The 13849-nt window shown below is 49.0% G+C and overlaps 1 protein-coding gene across 4 annotated transcripts in view; it reads left to right on the top strand.

The window, feature by feature from the left end:
• DCAF1 (DDB1 and CUL4 associated factor 1) overlaps positions 1-13849 on the top strand; it is a 52058-nt gene that overhangs the window by 18084 nt on the left and 20125 nt on the right. For all 4 annotated transcript variants that reach the window (XM_075321663.1, XM_075321660.1, XM_075321659.1 and 1 more), the window contains exons 2-12: positions 795-906; positions 1027-1103; positions 1265-1338; positions 1420-1533; positions 1689-1826; positions 10534-11001; positions 11351-11452; positions 11737-11895; positions 12193-12372; positions 13261-13470; positions 13658-13827. In XM_075321663.1, coding sequence (XP_075177778.1) covers positions 797-906; positions 1027-1103; positions 1265-1338; positions 1420-1533; positions 1689-1826; positions 10534-11001; positions 11351-11452; positions 11737-11895; positions 12193-12372; positions 13261-13470; positions 13658-13827 — 1802 coding nt within the window. In that variant the 5' untranslated portion in view covers positions 795-796. The remainder of the gene's footprint in view (positions 1-794; positions 907-1026; positions 1104-1264; positions 1339-1419; positions 1534-1688; positions 1827-10533; positions 11002-11350; positions 11453-11736; positions 11896-12192; positions 12373-13260; positions 13471-13657; positions 13828-13849) is intronic.

The following is a 13849-nucleotide window of genomic DNA, read 5'->3' as shown; positions in this document are numbered from 1 at the left end:
CACAGTGGAAGGATTTTTAGAAATCCCGTGCCCACTGGGCTTCTCTTCTCCGCAGCATAAACCGACCAGTGGTGCAGCTTCCCGAGCCTCAGCATGTCAATTTATGCTGCGGAGACAAGAGTGTTCTCTGCAGGTAGCATAGAGCTCCACAGCAGCCTGAACCCAAATCGTGGGCAGCTGCGTTCTCCCGTGGACAACACTCACATCTCTGCAGGAAGGCTGGCACTGTGTACTGGATGTACTGTGGCACTGTCACTGGATCATGTGGTCAAAAACGCACCTGAAGAAAACGCATGCGTTTTTGATGCGTTTTTTCCCAAAACGCATTGTTTGCAATTCTCCCCTCTGCCAGAGGGTGCGTTTTTTTTCCGCGCTGAAAAAAACGCAACGTGTGCACAGAGCCTTACTGTGGGGAGGCGACTGTAGGACGGGTGACTACAATCTATTACTTCCTGTTATCAGCCAATAATGGATTAGAGGCAACTGCAGGACAGTTGACTACAAACTATTACTCCCTGTTATCAGCCATTACTTGGGGAGGTGACTGTAGGACAGGAGACAACAATCTATTACTCCCTGTTATCAGCCATTACTGGTGGAAGGTGACTGTAGTAGGGGTGACTGCAATCTATTGCTCTCTGTTATCAGTCATTACTTGGGGTAGGTGACTGTAGGACAGGTGACTACAATCTATTACTTCCTGTTATCAGCCATTACTTTGGGGAGGAGACTGTCAGTTTTTTGTTCAGATAAGCTTGATCTCTGTGATTTCTCACCATTCTTTCTTTTTACAGACATGGCGTCCATAGGGAACCACGTTGACTCCAAATCCGAGCTGACCTCCCTGTTGGAACAGTGGGAGACGGGACATGGCAGCGGGCAGGACATGGTGCCCATATTAACCAGGTGAGGAGAGATTGACAAATGATGAAAGGAAGCAGAGTCCTGGGGTCAGCCGCTCACAGATAGCGGGGGCTCGAGCTGTGGGGCGATGCGTAACCAAGCTCCTCCATGTTTCTATCTTAGGATGTCAGAACTGATTGAGAAGGAGACAGAGGAATATCGGAAGGGTGACCCTGACCCCTTTGACGACAGACATCCCGGTCAGTGCAGGTCCAATAGTATCACTTGCGTAACGGACAGCGGTAAATTTGCCGAACGATTGATAAAGATGGCGGATCCGCCTGTCCTGCTGCGGTTTGTGTAAATCTTCGCTCGTGGTGTTTATTATTTTTCTATAATACCATTGTGCTGTATTCTCCAGGTCGTGCGAATCCCGAGTGCATGCTGGGACACCTCCTGCGGATTCTCTTTAAGAACGATGACTTCATGAATGCGGTGAGTCGCTGTTTTCCTCCCCGTCGATTATTCTCTCCTGCAGTGTTCCCCTTTATGATACCTCGTCTGTTTTCCCGTCAGCTGGTTAATGCTTATGTCATGACGAGCCGCGAGTCTCCGCTCAACACGGCCGCCTGCCGACTATTACTGGACATAATGCCGGGGCTGGAAACCGCTGTGGTCTTCCAGGAGAAGGTTTGTACGCTCTCCCCAATGACTGACTTTTCTCTCTATTACATCCCCTTATGATATTCTCCCCAGTGTTAACTGTTGGCAGTGAGATGCACCCATCCTTGTATTGGGGAGAATTTGTCTGGAGGATGGGTACAATATCTGTGCTTCATTATTAGGAAGGGATTGTGGAAAACCTTTTCAAATGGGCGCGGGAAGCCGAACAACCCCTCCGCACATACGCCATCGGCCTGCTGGGAGGAGCCATGGAGAATCAAGATATCGCTGCAAATTACCGTGATGAGAACTCACAGATGGTAAGAGCAGTAAAGGGCTACTAATTTATTCTGTATCTGAATACAGGGTACAGAGGGACTGAGGGCATCTAATCACCTCTGAGCACCAATCTACATACACAGCAGAGTAACACTGTATCCTGTATTATACTCCAGAGCTGAACTCTGTATTCTGCTGGTGCAGTCACTGTGTACATACATTATGTACTGATCTTGAATTATATTCTGTATTATACTCCAGAGCTGCATTTACCATTCTGCTGTTGCAGTCACTCTGTACATACTTTACATTACTGATCCTGAGTTACATCCTGTATTATACTCGAGCTGCACTCACTATTCTGCTGGTGCAGTCACTGTGTACATACATTACATTACTTATCCTGTACTGATCCCGAGTTACATCCTGTATTATACTCCAGAGCTGCACTCCCTATTCTGCTGGTACAGTCACTGTGTTCATACATTAAATTATTATCCTGTATTATACTCCAGAGCTGCACTCACTATTCTGCTGCTGCAGTCACTGTGTACATACATTACATTACTTATCCTGTACTGATCCCGATTTACATCCTGTATTATACTCCAGAGCTGCACTCCCTATTCTGCTGGTACAGTCACTGTGTTCATACATTAAATTATTATCCTGTATTATACTCCAGAGCTGCACTCACTATTCTGCTGCTGCAGTCACTGTGTACATACATTACATTACTTATCCTGTACTGATCCCGAGTTACATCCTGTATTATACTCCAGAGCTGCACTCCCTATTCTGCTGGTACAGTCACTGTGTTCATACATTAAATTATTATCCTGTATTATACTCCAGAGCTGCACTCACTATTCTGCTGCTGCAGTCACTGTGTACATACATATGTTCACTCCTTAACCCTTTATCCCATTAGGACTTTGTTCGTCCATTACTGCATTGGTGCTGACACACGAGTTGTGCCCATTTCTTCTGTCATGGCAGCCGGAAATAATACACTACAACGCTCCTATTACCTATGCACTTTAACCCCTCATATGCTGCTGTCAGTAGTGACATAATCTTGTGAGTAGTTTTCCAGAGTGAGAATCCTACCTCTGCTTCTCCATCCCACACTTCATGATTGTGGGTTGCTTATGTACATGCCTGACAATCAAAAACTAAATGAATATTTATCCCACATGGTGAGTAACATAAAAATATTAGAAGCTGTGCCAGTATTGCTGTTTTTTTGGTTATTCACAAAAAATGAAATAAAGTGATCGCTGCGTCCTACTGTACCCAAACATTGCACCAATAACAATTACCGTCCTTGTACATCCCTGGAAATGAAAACCTTTAAATTTTTCTGTGTCTCAGTTTATTATAGAAAAAATGATATTCCTGTGGTTTTCTTGTGCAAAATTTAAAAATAAAAAAAGGTAATCAATTTGGTACCGTCTTGTATCGATTTGTTAAAAAAAATATAATATGGAAAAAAAAATCTAGAATTGTTGTTTTTGCCCCCAAAAGAGTAATAAGTGATCAGAAAGTTGCATGTACCATAAAACGTCCTAATGACGGCTTCAGCCATAAAACCGCTCCAATGAGGGAGGAACGGACGACTAATGGCTGAATGTCGTGACGCAAGAACTACTGATTATGATTTGAGTGAACTTTTTTGTATTTTTTAAAAAAAAGGAAAAAATTAAATTAAACAATATAAATATTGTATTGTGGTGATCGCGGTGACCCATGGAATAAAGGTAATTATAGATGACGACAGAACTGCTGGATCGTGTATTTTCCCCCAAAATGTGTTTTCTTCATCGTTCCTTTTGGGAGACCCAGACCATGGGTGTATAGCTTCTGCCTCCGGAGGACACGCAAAGTACTACACTAAAAAGTGTAGCTCCTCCCTCCTAGCATAAACACCCCCTGGTAGCCAGTCCTAGCCAGTTCAATGCTTTGTGTTCAGGAGGTCACACATGCACACATGCATTCTCATCTGATTTTTCATTTTAAAGAGTTGGAAGAAAAGCGGGTCCAAGCTGGACCCCCGGCATGTCCCTTCTCACCCCACTGTGTCGGCGGTGTTGTTAAGGTTGATTTCAGGGCTGGAGCCTTACATGCCGTGCTCCTTCACCATCCCTCGGGCTCTGGCTTGAAGTGGGAGCCAGCACGGTTCTCCCTGCCTGGCAGGAGACCGGTCTCCATCCGCAGCCCTTTCAGGACCCTGCTGGACGGAGCACTCATCCCTCAGGGACATGGCCCTGCGTCTCACAAGCTAAGTATCTGAGACGTTATTTTCAGGGGGTCCCTTGTACTTTAATGTGGGGGAGAGTGTGCTGTGTATGTATTCTGACATTCCCGGCCGGTTCTCTGGTTTTCACCCGAGAACCGCGCCGATGGTGCCTGTTTGCCGGCCGCATTGTTAAATCTAGGCCCCGGCTTCGCCTGAGGCCTAGTTTCGATTTCACTGCCCCTGCATGTCAGTCATGCAGAGGGACAGTGCGGCTCCGCCCAGCGGCTGTTCGGCACAGGGGAGAGACACTTCTCTCTGAGGAAAGATTCCCTCCCCTGTATATCTCCTTGGCCCTCCGGATCCCGCTCTTAGAGTAGGCCCCGCCCCCTCTCCTCGCTCCGGCGCCATTTTTTCAGCGTTCTTATGCCATGTCTGCACAGCGATCGGCGCTGACTGCAGCATCTCTCTGGGGGTCCGGGCTGTGGGATCTGGAGGGCACAGAGACAATGTCAAACGGTCTGGCAAGCCACAACCTCCGGTTGTGGACCTGCTTATATACTGCTGATATACTGCTTATATACTCTGCTGGGGGTCATTCTGGCTCAGAGCCCCCACTTCAGCAGCATGTCTCACACGAGAAGTAAGGCTGCAAGGCTGCACAATATGCGCTGCATGTAGGTTCGAACTGCCTGTACCGAGCACATAGTAACATTGTGATTCCTGCTCTAACATGGTGGTGCCTCAGCCTGGAGTCCCATCCCCAGTGGTCCCTCCGGCTGCTCCGGCTCCGGTGGCTGAACCCCCGGCTTGGGTAGAATCCTTCTCTCTATGGGACAGCTGTCCCGGACTCTGCTGAGCATGCATTAGCCCCCTTCTCAGGGCGCCTCTGCTGCTACGGCTCGCTCAGCAAGGCCCACAGAGGATTCTTCTTCTGGTCTCAGACCCCGTCCTCCTCACAGGAGACGCAGGGTCCCCTCTCCTTCCTCGTCCCGCGGCTCTGATTCACGAGCTGACTCGCAGGACGAGGAGGATCCCTTTACTGGGGGCTTGGACGCTTCCATGTCCCCCATTGATCTGTCCGAGGGTGACACAGATATTAGTGTTTCGATTGCGTACATTAATTCTGTACTGGACCTCAATCCGCCAGTATCAGAGGAGCAACCCTCTCTGGCAAAAGAGCACAGTTTACCTTGCCTAAGAGAACAAGGAGTGTGTTCCTTAACCACTCCAGTTTTCAGGTCACTGTGACCAAGCCCAGGGTCTGCCCTGACAAACGCTTCCCAAAGCGTGGTTCTGATGACCGTTTTCCCTTTCCACCAGAAGTGGTCAAGGAGTGGGCTCATTCACCAAAGGTGGACCCTCCGGTGTCTAGACTCTCAGCCTGGACAGTTGTATCTGTGGCTGATGGCACCTCTCTCAAGGATTCCACTGACCGTCAGATTGACCTTTTGGCCAAATCTGTATGGAGGCGGCAGGGGCCTCGTTCTCCCCATCTTTTGCAGCAGTGTGGGCTCTCTAAGCCATCTCTGCTTCTCTAGAGGAGATGCATTCCCTCACCAGGGACTCTATGCCCGAAATGGTTGCCTTAACTTCCAGGCTTCAGTCTTTTCATCCTATGCCATGTCTGCCATGCTGGAGGCTTCTCACCGCACTGCGGTGGCCCCGGCTAATTCCCTCGCTATCCGCAGGCTCCTGTGGCTTCGAGAGTGGAAGGCAGATGCTTCTAAAGAAGTACCTTGCTGGGCTTCCTTTTGCTGGGACCAGACTATTCGGTGGACAACTGGATGAAATTATTAAGGAAGCTTTTGGCAAGAAGAGTACTTCCATGCCACAAACCAAAACCAGGAAACCTGTCCAGGGCAGGAACCAGTCGAGGTTTCGTTCCTTTCGTTCCTCCAACTGGTCGTCCTCTAAGCCCTCGGCCTCGTCCACTAACTCAGCCAAGGACCAAAAACCCAACTGGCGCACGAAGCCGCGTCCTCAGAAGACCGCAGGAGCTGCTGCCACTAAGGCAGCCTCCTCCTGACTATCTGGCTGCGCCAGCAACGTCCTCGGTCGGTGGCAGGCTCTCCCACTTTGGCGACGTGTGGTTTCAACACGTCTTCGATCAGTGGGTGCGGGATACCATCTCCCACGGCTACAGGATAGAATTCTATCCAGCCCGCCAAACAGATTTTTTCTGTCAACTCCCCCCTGCTCCAAGGCCGCCGCCTTCTCACAGGCCGTGGCATTCTTGCAGGCCAATGGAGTAATTGTACCGGTTCCCGACTGGGAACGGTTCTGAGATTTCTACTCAAATCTCTTCCTAGTCCCCGAAAAGGACGGTGCCTTTCCGACCTGGATCTCAAGCTTCTCATCAAGCATGTTCAGGTGCGGCATTTTCGCATGGAGTCTCTGCGATCAGTCAATGACCCAAGGAGATTTCCTAGCATCCAGTGTTGGCTACGTTTTGCAATCGGAGTGGAACATTTCCAATTCGTGACTCTTCCCTTGGGGTTAGCCACGGCCCCTCGAGTATTCTCAAGGTCATGGCAGCAGTGATTGCGGTCCTGCACCTCCAGGGGTTGGCAGTGATCCTTTTGTCCTGGACGACCTTCTAGTCAGGGCTTCATCCAGTGCAGACTGTTAGCGGAGTGCCTTGCTCACTCTCGCCACTCTAGCCAATTCGGGTGGCTTGTCATTCTGTCCAAGTCCACTCTGACTCCGACCCAGAAGCTCACGTACCCAGGGACGCAATTCGAGACTCTGCCGGCACTTGTGAAGCTGCCATTAGTCAAACAGCAGTCCCTCCTCTGGCGGTGCGCCCTTTGCTGAGGCCCTGACGTCGTTCCAACAGGCACCTAATGCAGGTGCTGGGTCAGATGGTGGCGTCAATGGAAGCGATTCCCTTGCCCAGTTCCATCTGCGTCCTCTGCAGCTGGACATTTTCCGCTGTTGGAACAAGCGGACTTCCTCCTTCCACGGGTTGGTGGCTTCGCCACAGACCAGGGGCTCCTTTCAGTGGTGGCTTCGGCCCCTCTCTCTTCAGGGACGCTCCTTCCTGGCCCCGTCCCGGGTGATCCTCACCACGGATGCTAGCCTATCCGGCTGGGGAGCAGTATATCTCCACCATGGAGCGCAGGGCACTTGGACTCCGTCCGAAACAGCCCTCTAGATCAATGTGCTGGAAATCAGAGCTGTGCTTCTAGCTCTCTTAGCCTTTCACCATCTGTTGGCGGCCAGGCACATTCGAGTCCAGTCAGACAACGCGACAGCGTTTGCCTACATCAACCACCAGGGCGGGACACTCAGCCGCCTGGCAATGTTGGAGGTTCAACGCATCCTTCAGTGGACGGAGGACTCCAAGTCCATCATATCCGCAGTCCACATCCCAGACGTGGAAAACTGGGAGGCAGATTATCTCAGCCGTCAAACGTGGACAGTGGCGAGTGGGATCTGCATCTGGCAGTGTTTCGGTCAATCTGCCGCAAGTAGGGCTCTCCGGACGTGGATCTTCGCTCCACGATCCTCAGGCTTTTGCAGCAGACGCACTGGTTCAAGATTGGTCCCAGCTTCGTCTGTCTTACGTGTTTCACCCTCTACGTCTTGCCCAGAGTCCTGCGCAAGATCAGAATGGAGGGCCGTCGGGTCATTCTCATTGCTCCAGACTGACCCAGGCGAGCTCGGTACCCTGACCTGCTCCATCTGTCCGTAGAGGTGCCATGGCATCTCCCGGACTGTCCGGACCTTCTCTCACAAGGTCCGTCTTTCCGACAGATTCCTGCGGCTCTCAGATTGACGGCGTGGCTTTTGAGTCCTGGATCTTGACGACTTCTGGTATCCCTCCTGAAGTCATCTCCACTATGACTCGGGCTCGGAAGTAGCCTTTGGCCTTTTTGCTTTGCCGATCCTCCTGTCCTTTCTACAGTCCGGTCTGCAGCTAGGACTATCCCTCAATTCCCTCAAGGGACAGGTCTCTGCTCTGTCAGTGTTGTTCCAGCGGCGTATCGCCCGACTGGCCCAGGTGTGCACCTTCATGCAGGGCGCATCTCACATCATTCCGCCCTGCCGGCGGCCTCTGGATCCCTGGGACCTTAATTTGGTCCTCACGGCCTTACAGAAACCCCCCTTTGAGCCTCTTAGGGAGGTTTCTTTGTTTCGACTTTCACAGAAAGTCGTCTTTCTGGTGGCCATAACTTCTCTTAGGAGAGTTTCTGATTTGGCTGCACTCTCTTCGGAGTCACCCTTTTTTGGTTTTTCATCAAGACAAGGTGGTTCTCCGTCCGACTCCGGACTTTCTCCCTAAGGTGGTTTCTGCTTCCACCTTAACCGGGACATTTCCCTGCCTTCCTTATGCCCGGCTCCTGTTAATCGCTTTGAAAAGGCGTTGCATACTCTGGATCTGGTGCGGGCGCTCCGGATCTATGTGTCTCGCACCGCTGTTCTTAGGCGGTGCACCTCTCTTTTTGTGCTGACCACTGGTCAGCGTAAAGGCCTCTCGGCATCCAAGCCGACCCTAGCTCGTTGGATTAGGTCGGCCATTTCCGATACCTATCAGTGTACTCAAGTGCCTCTCCCTCCGGGGATCAAGGCACACGTGACCAGAGCTGTCGGTGCCTCTTAGGCTTTCAGGCACCAGGCTACGGCTCAGCAGGTCTGTCAGACTGCCACTTGGACTAGTCTGCATACCTTTTCGAAGCACTACCAAGTGCATGCTCATGCTTCGGCAGATGCGAGCTTGGGCAGACGCATCCTTCAGGCGGCTGTTGCCCATTTGTGAAGTGAGGTTTCGCCTACTTCTCAGTTTTTCTGTTTATTCCCACCCATGGACTGCTTTGAGACGTCCCATGGTCTGGGTCTCCCATAAGGAACGATGAAGAAAAAGAGAATTTTGTTTACCAGGGCTGTGGAGTCGGAGTCGTGGAGTCGGAGTCGGAGCTCATTTTGGTGGAGTCGGAGTCGGAGTCGGTATAAAATGCACCGACTCCGACTCTTAAAATATATAATAAATTGGGGACAGGAGTGCAATGCAGAATGTGCTGAATATTTTACTAAATAATAACATTTAGTATAATGCTTATATTTAAGTGAAAAATTTATTGTAGTACAATGTGAACATCAGACATTTAATTGTTTTTATGATACAATAATCAAGATATTTGGATAGAACATAAAATATTTATTGGAATACAACTTTAGAACACAAAAAACTAATAAATTGTAAATATGTAATATATATATGTATATACACACACAAGATATATATGTAATCTACTGTATATTACATAGTGTATTACATATTTACAATTTATTACAGTTTTTTGTGTTCTAAAGTTGTATTCCAATAAATATATTTTATGTTCTATCCAAATATCTTGATTATCGTATCATAAAAATTATTAAATGTCTGATGTTCACATACACATATTCATGTACTACAATAAATTTTTCACCTAACTAAGCAATATATGTAGGAGTCGGAGCCGGAGCCGGAGTCGGAGTCGGAGCCGGAGTCGGAGTCGGTGCAAGAGAATTTGAGGAGTCGGAGTCGAAGGTTTGGCTTACCGACTCCACAGCCCTGTTGTTTACTTACCGTAAATTCTTTTTCTTATAGTTCCGACATGGGAGACCCAGCACCCTCCCTGTTGCCTGTTGGCAGTTTTCTTGTTCCGTGTGTTTTCACCGGCTGTTGTTGTAGACAGAGGTTCCGGTTTTTCCGGGTTTTGCTCTATCTCTACTTGTGGGTGGATGTCCTCCTTCAGCTTTTGCACTAAACTGGCTAGGACTGGCTACCAGGGGGTGTATATGCTAGGAGGGAGGAGCTACACTTTTTAGTGTAGTACTTTGTGTGTCCTCCGGAGGCAGAAGCTATACACCCATGGTCTGGGTCTCCCATGTCGGAACTATAAGAAAAAGAATTTACGGTAAGTAAACAAAATTCTCTTTATTTGTACTATAACGTGATGCCACTGACACGTACAACTCATCACAAGAAAAATAAAATCGGGGAAAAAAAAGAAATATGGACCTTTTTGAGCACGACAAAATAAAATAATTTTTTTTTTTTTTTTAAAAAAAAAATAGTGTGAAAAATAAAAAAAAGTCTTATCATAAAGGCAAAATTCATTTTTGCAGGAAGAGATTAAGGGGTTATTCCCATAATAATAAGTCAAGTCACTTGTGGTCTGACAGCACAGACCCCGAGAATCGGGCCCCGCAGAGCATCGCCTTGAATGCATGCTCCGACCGTCACGTATGTTATGTCTATGGGACCACTGGAAGTAGCCGGACACTGTACTTGGCGGTCTATGGCGTAGACCATGAATGGAGCGGAGGCAGAACCTGTGGATTACATTTAAGAAGGGGCTGCAGAGCCCAGTTCCCGCTTTCCAGGTGCAATCAAAAAGCAATTTTGGATAGGGAATGACATCATATTTTTGGAGTAACCCCTTAAGCCTTAAGATATTTCCCCAATTACCAGTGTAATATTTCATCTGAACTGACTCTTCTCGACTTCTTCTTTTTCGTAGGTTGCGCTTGTTTTGCGCAGGCTTCGCGAACTTCAGACTCGGGAAACATCTAACAAGCCGGAAAGCAAACGTCCCAGTCCACGTAAGCCCCTCGGTGAGCCCCTCCTCCCGCTGGACGAAGAGGCCGTGGACATGGACTACGGAGAGAATTCACATGATACAAGATCAAAGCCGGAAAATATTGACCTCTCTTTCCAGGCAGAGACTACTCCGGGTATTGGGGTCATGGTTAATTCTGATGGCACAGGACCGCCGCGGAGATCAAAACCGGACACCGATTCTCACCGCAAAGTGAAACAGAAACTGAGCTTCGAGTCTGAGCGAGCTCCAAGCGAACTGTCCAACAGCAGCTGGTCCGAGATGTCAGTCTGGGTTATTGGCACCAACTACAGCTTGTGCCCCCTGACTCCAGCCATCGAACAGCGGCTGATCCTACAATACCTCACGCCCCTCGGAGAATACCAGGAGGTGAGGAGCTGGTATTCACTCGCGATCCAGGGGAAATAGGTTGTAGGATCTTGTAATTATGTCCAGGGCGTCTTCTTGAGGATCTCCCCCGGAGGTCCTTGTGTGTCTTACACAGATGTCCTGGGTAGAGATGAGCGGCCCCTTGTTAGTCCAGGTTCGCCATAAAGCATCCGAATTCGAACACTGATTCTTTTTTTAATTCGGAGTATGGTCCAAACACCAAACTTTACTGTTCAGGCTCACTCATCTCTAGTCCTGGGGTGCACGGTCGTCCACTCCTGACACTGATTGGCTTTGTTATCCCCTCTGAGTGCATGTTATCAGTGTCAACAACTTCTTTCTTCCCTAGTTGCTCCCAATCTTCATGCAGATGGGATCCCGAGAGCTCATGATGTATTACATCGATCTGAAGCGAACAAACGATGTTCTCCTCACGTTTGAGGCCTTGAAGGTAAATGTTACTTATTCTCTCCAATATCTTTATTTGTGAATGTTTTTTCTTTCCAAAACGTCTGTATTCTGACGTTATTTAACGCTTTAAGTCAATGCTAAGAAGCATTCCCAGAGGTTGGATTCCTAACCAGCGCAGAGATCTTCTTTCGTTTTCACCGGTTGTGAACATGTGGCATGCAGCCACTTCCCATCTGTTGTGAAGAGACGACGCGTCTTAAGATGTATGTCTCATGGTCCACCAGTGTTTTCAGCCTTCTTTCCTTTATTCTTTTTTTTGCCCAGCATTTGGCTTCTCTTCTCCTTCACAACAAGTTTGCTGCGGAGTTTGTTTCTCACGGTGGTGTCCAGAAACTGCTAGAGATCCCCCGTCCCTCCATGGCAGCAACCGGAGTGTCCATGTGTCTGTACTACTTGTCCTACAATCAGGATGCTATGGAACGGGTGAGTCTGTGATTGAAGAGAAGCAGAACGCAGGTGTAAGACGCTGTATCCGGTGCTCTGCGCTGGACATGACTGTTTTTATTTTATTCTTTGAAAACCATCAGTGATGTTGTACTGAATCCTGGATGAGCTCTTAAAGGAGGTTCCGTCGTCAGATAACTTTATAAAGTATCATACCTTATCAGATAAATGTATTTGACCTGATGAGGCTGTAAACTTACCATGAATTCCATGTCAGAATGTGTAATCAATCTACGGCTGGAAAGTGCATTCTCACCATCTCCTGTCCTCTCCTAGGTCTGCATGCATCCTCACAAGGTGCTGGCGGATGTAGTGAGCTACACGCTCTGGCTCATGGAGTGCTCCCATGCATCAGGCTGCTGCCACGCTACCATGTTTTTCTCCATCTGCTTCTCCTTTCGAGCTGTTTTGGAGCTGTTCGATAACCAGGATGGACTACGGCGGCTTGTTAATCTTGTAAGTTAGGCTGGGAGGTCATGTTAGGAATCTGTGATGGGTCCATGTTTGTATTGTGAGGGGGGAGGGAATAGGAGGTGGTTGGTTTACTCTGCTGTTATGTGCTGGTTCCGGCAGCTGTAGTAGTTTCCCCACGCAGCGGCCATTTATATATCTGAAACTGAGTTGCTACAAAAATATATTTCAATACATGAATATTGAGAATGGCTTCACCTTGTGACAAGTGGGGGCGGCAATCTGAAATGGGGGGGGTTACCGCATAGTGCAATGGGTGAGATGGGTGGAGTCAAAGTGCGACAAGTGAGATGGGAGGTGGAGGCACACAATGCGACGGATGAGATGTGGGAGCCACAAAATGTAACGGGTGAGATGGGGTGGGGGCACAGTGTGACAGGGTTAGATGAGGTGGGGGCTCAGTGTGATAGGTGAGATGGGGATGGAGCACACTGTGTGATGGGGGCACACAGTGCGAAGGGTGAGATGGGATGGAGTCACACAATGAGATGGGGGGACACCATGCAACAGGTGTGATTTTTAAAGGGGTACACAGTGAGATGGGTGTGGGGGTACACAGTGCGACGAGTGAGAGGGGAAGGGTGGCTGCATAGTGTAACTGGTGAGCTGGGGAGGGGGCGGTCACACAGTGCTATAGGGTCAGATGGGGTGGGGGGCACAGTTCGACGAGTGATATCGGGGCATATAGTGCGACAGAGGAGGAGATGGTGGGGTATATGATGCGATGGGCGAGATGGGTAGGGGGAACACGGTCCGACGTCAGTTGAAGAGGCGGAACACTGTGCAGTTGGTGAGGTGGGAGGAGGCACTTTGTAAGAGTAGATTTTTGAAGCGGGTTCCCTCATTCTGTATCTTCTGCTTTTGTCTGCACAGATCAGTACCCTGGAGATACTGAACCTAGAAGACCAGGGAGCTCTGCTTAGTGACGATGAGATTTTTGCAAGTCGGCAAACAGGGAAACATACGTGCATGGCCTTACGCCGATACTTTGAAGCTCACCTCGCCATCAAGGTGGAGCAAGTGAAGCAGTCACTGCAGCGCACAGAGGGTGGTCTGCCAATCCACCCTCCCCCTCCGTACAAGGTGAGCAATGGTGTTCTGAGTGTGTTCAGCCTTCAGGTGCCCATGTGTCCTGTATGTTATATGTATATGATTTGTCCTGGATTTTACAGCGTTGTTTTCTGTTTACAGCTGGTTATTATAGTCGCTGCTTCTTGAAGTTCCCTCTACTCTGTTTAATGATATAAACTCCTTTGTTTTTTTTTCTTAGGCCTGTACTTACACCCGAGAGCAGATCGTGGAGATGATGGAATACCTGATAGCGTTCGGCCCTTCTCAGCTGTACTGGGAACCTGCCGAGGTTTTCCTCAAGCTGTCCTGTGTGCAGCTGCTTCTGCAGCTCATCTCCATCGCCTGCAGCTGGAAGACATACTATGCGAGGTGAGCACTGAGCATGTGGTTT

Source organism: Anomaloglossus baeobatrachus, chromosome 8 (genome assembly GCF_048569485.1).
Source record: "Anomaloglossus baeobatrachus isolate aAnoBae1 chromosome 8, aAnoBae1.hap1, whole genome shotgun sequence".
In the NCBI taxonomy this organism is placed as follows: domain Eukaryota; kingdom Metazoa; phylum Chordata; class Amphibia; order Anura; family Aromobatidae; genus Anomaloglossus; species Anomaloglossus baeobatrachus.
The sequence above is the reverse complement of the archived record's forward strand: the minus strand, read 5'-3'. Positions and strand labels throughout refer to the sequence as shown.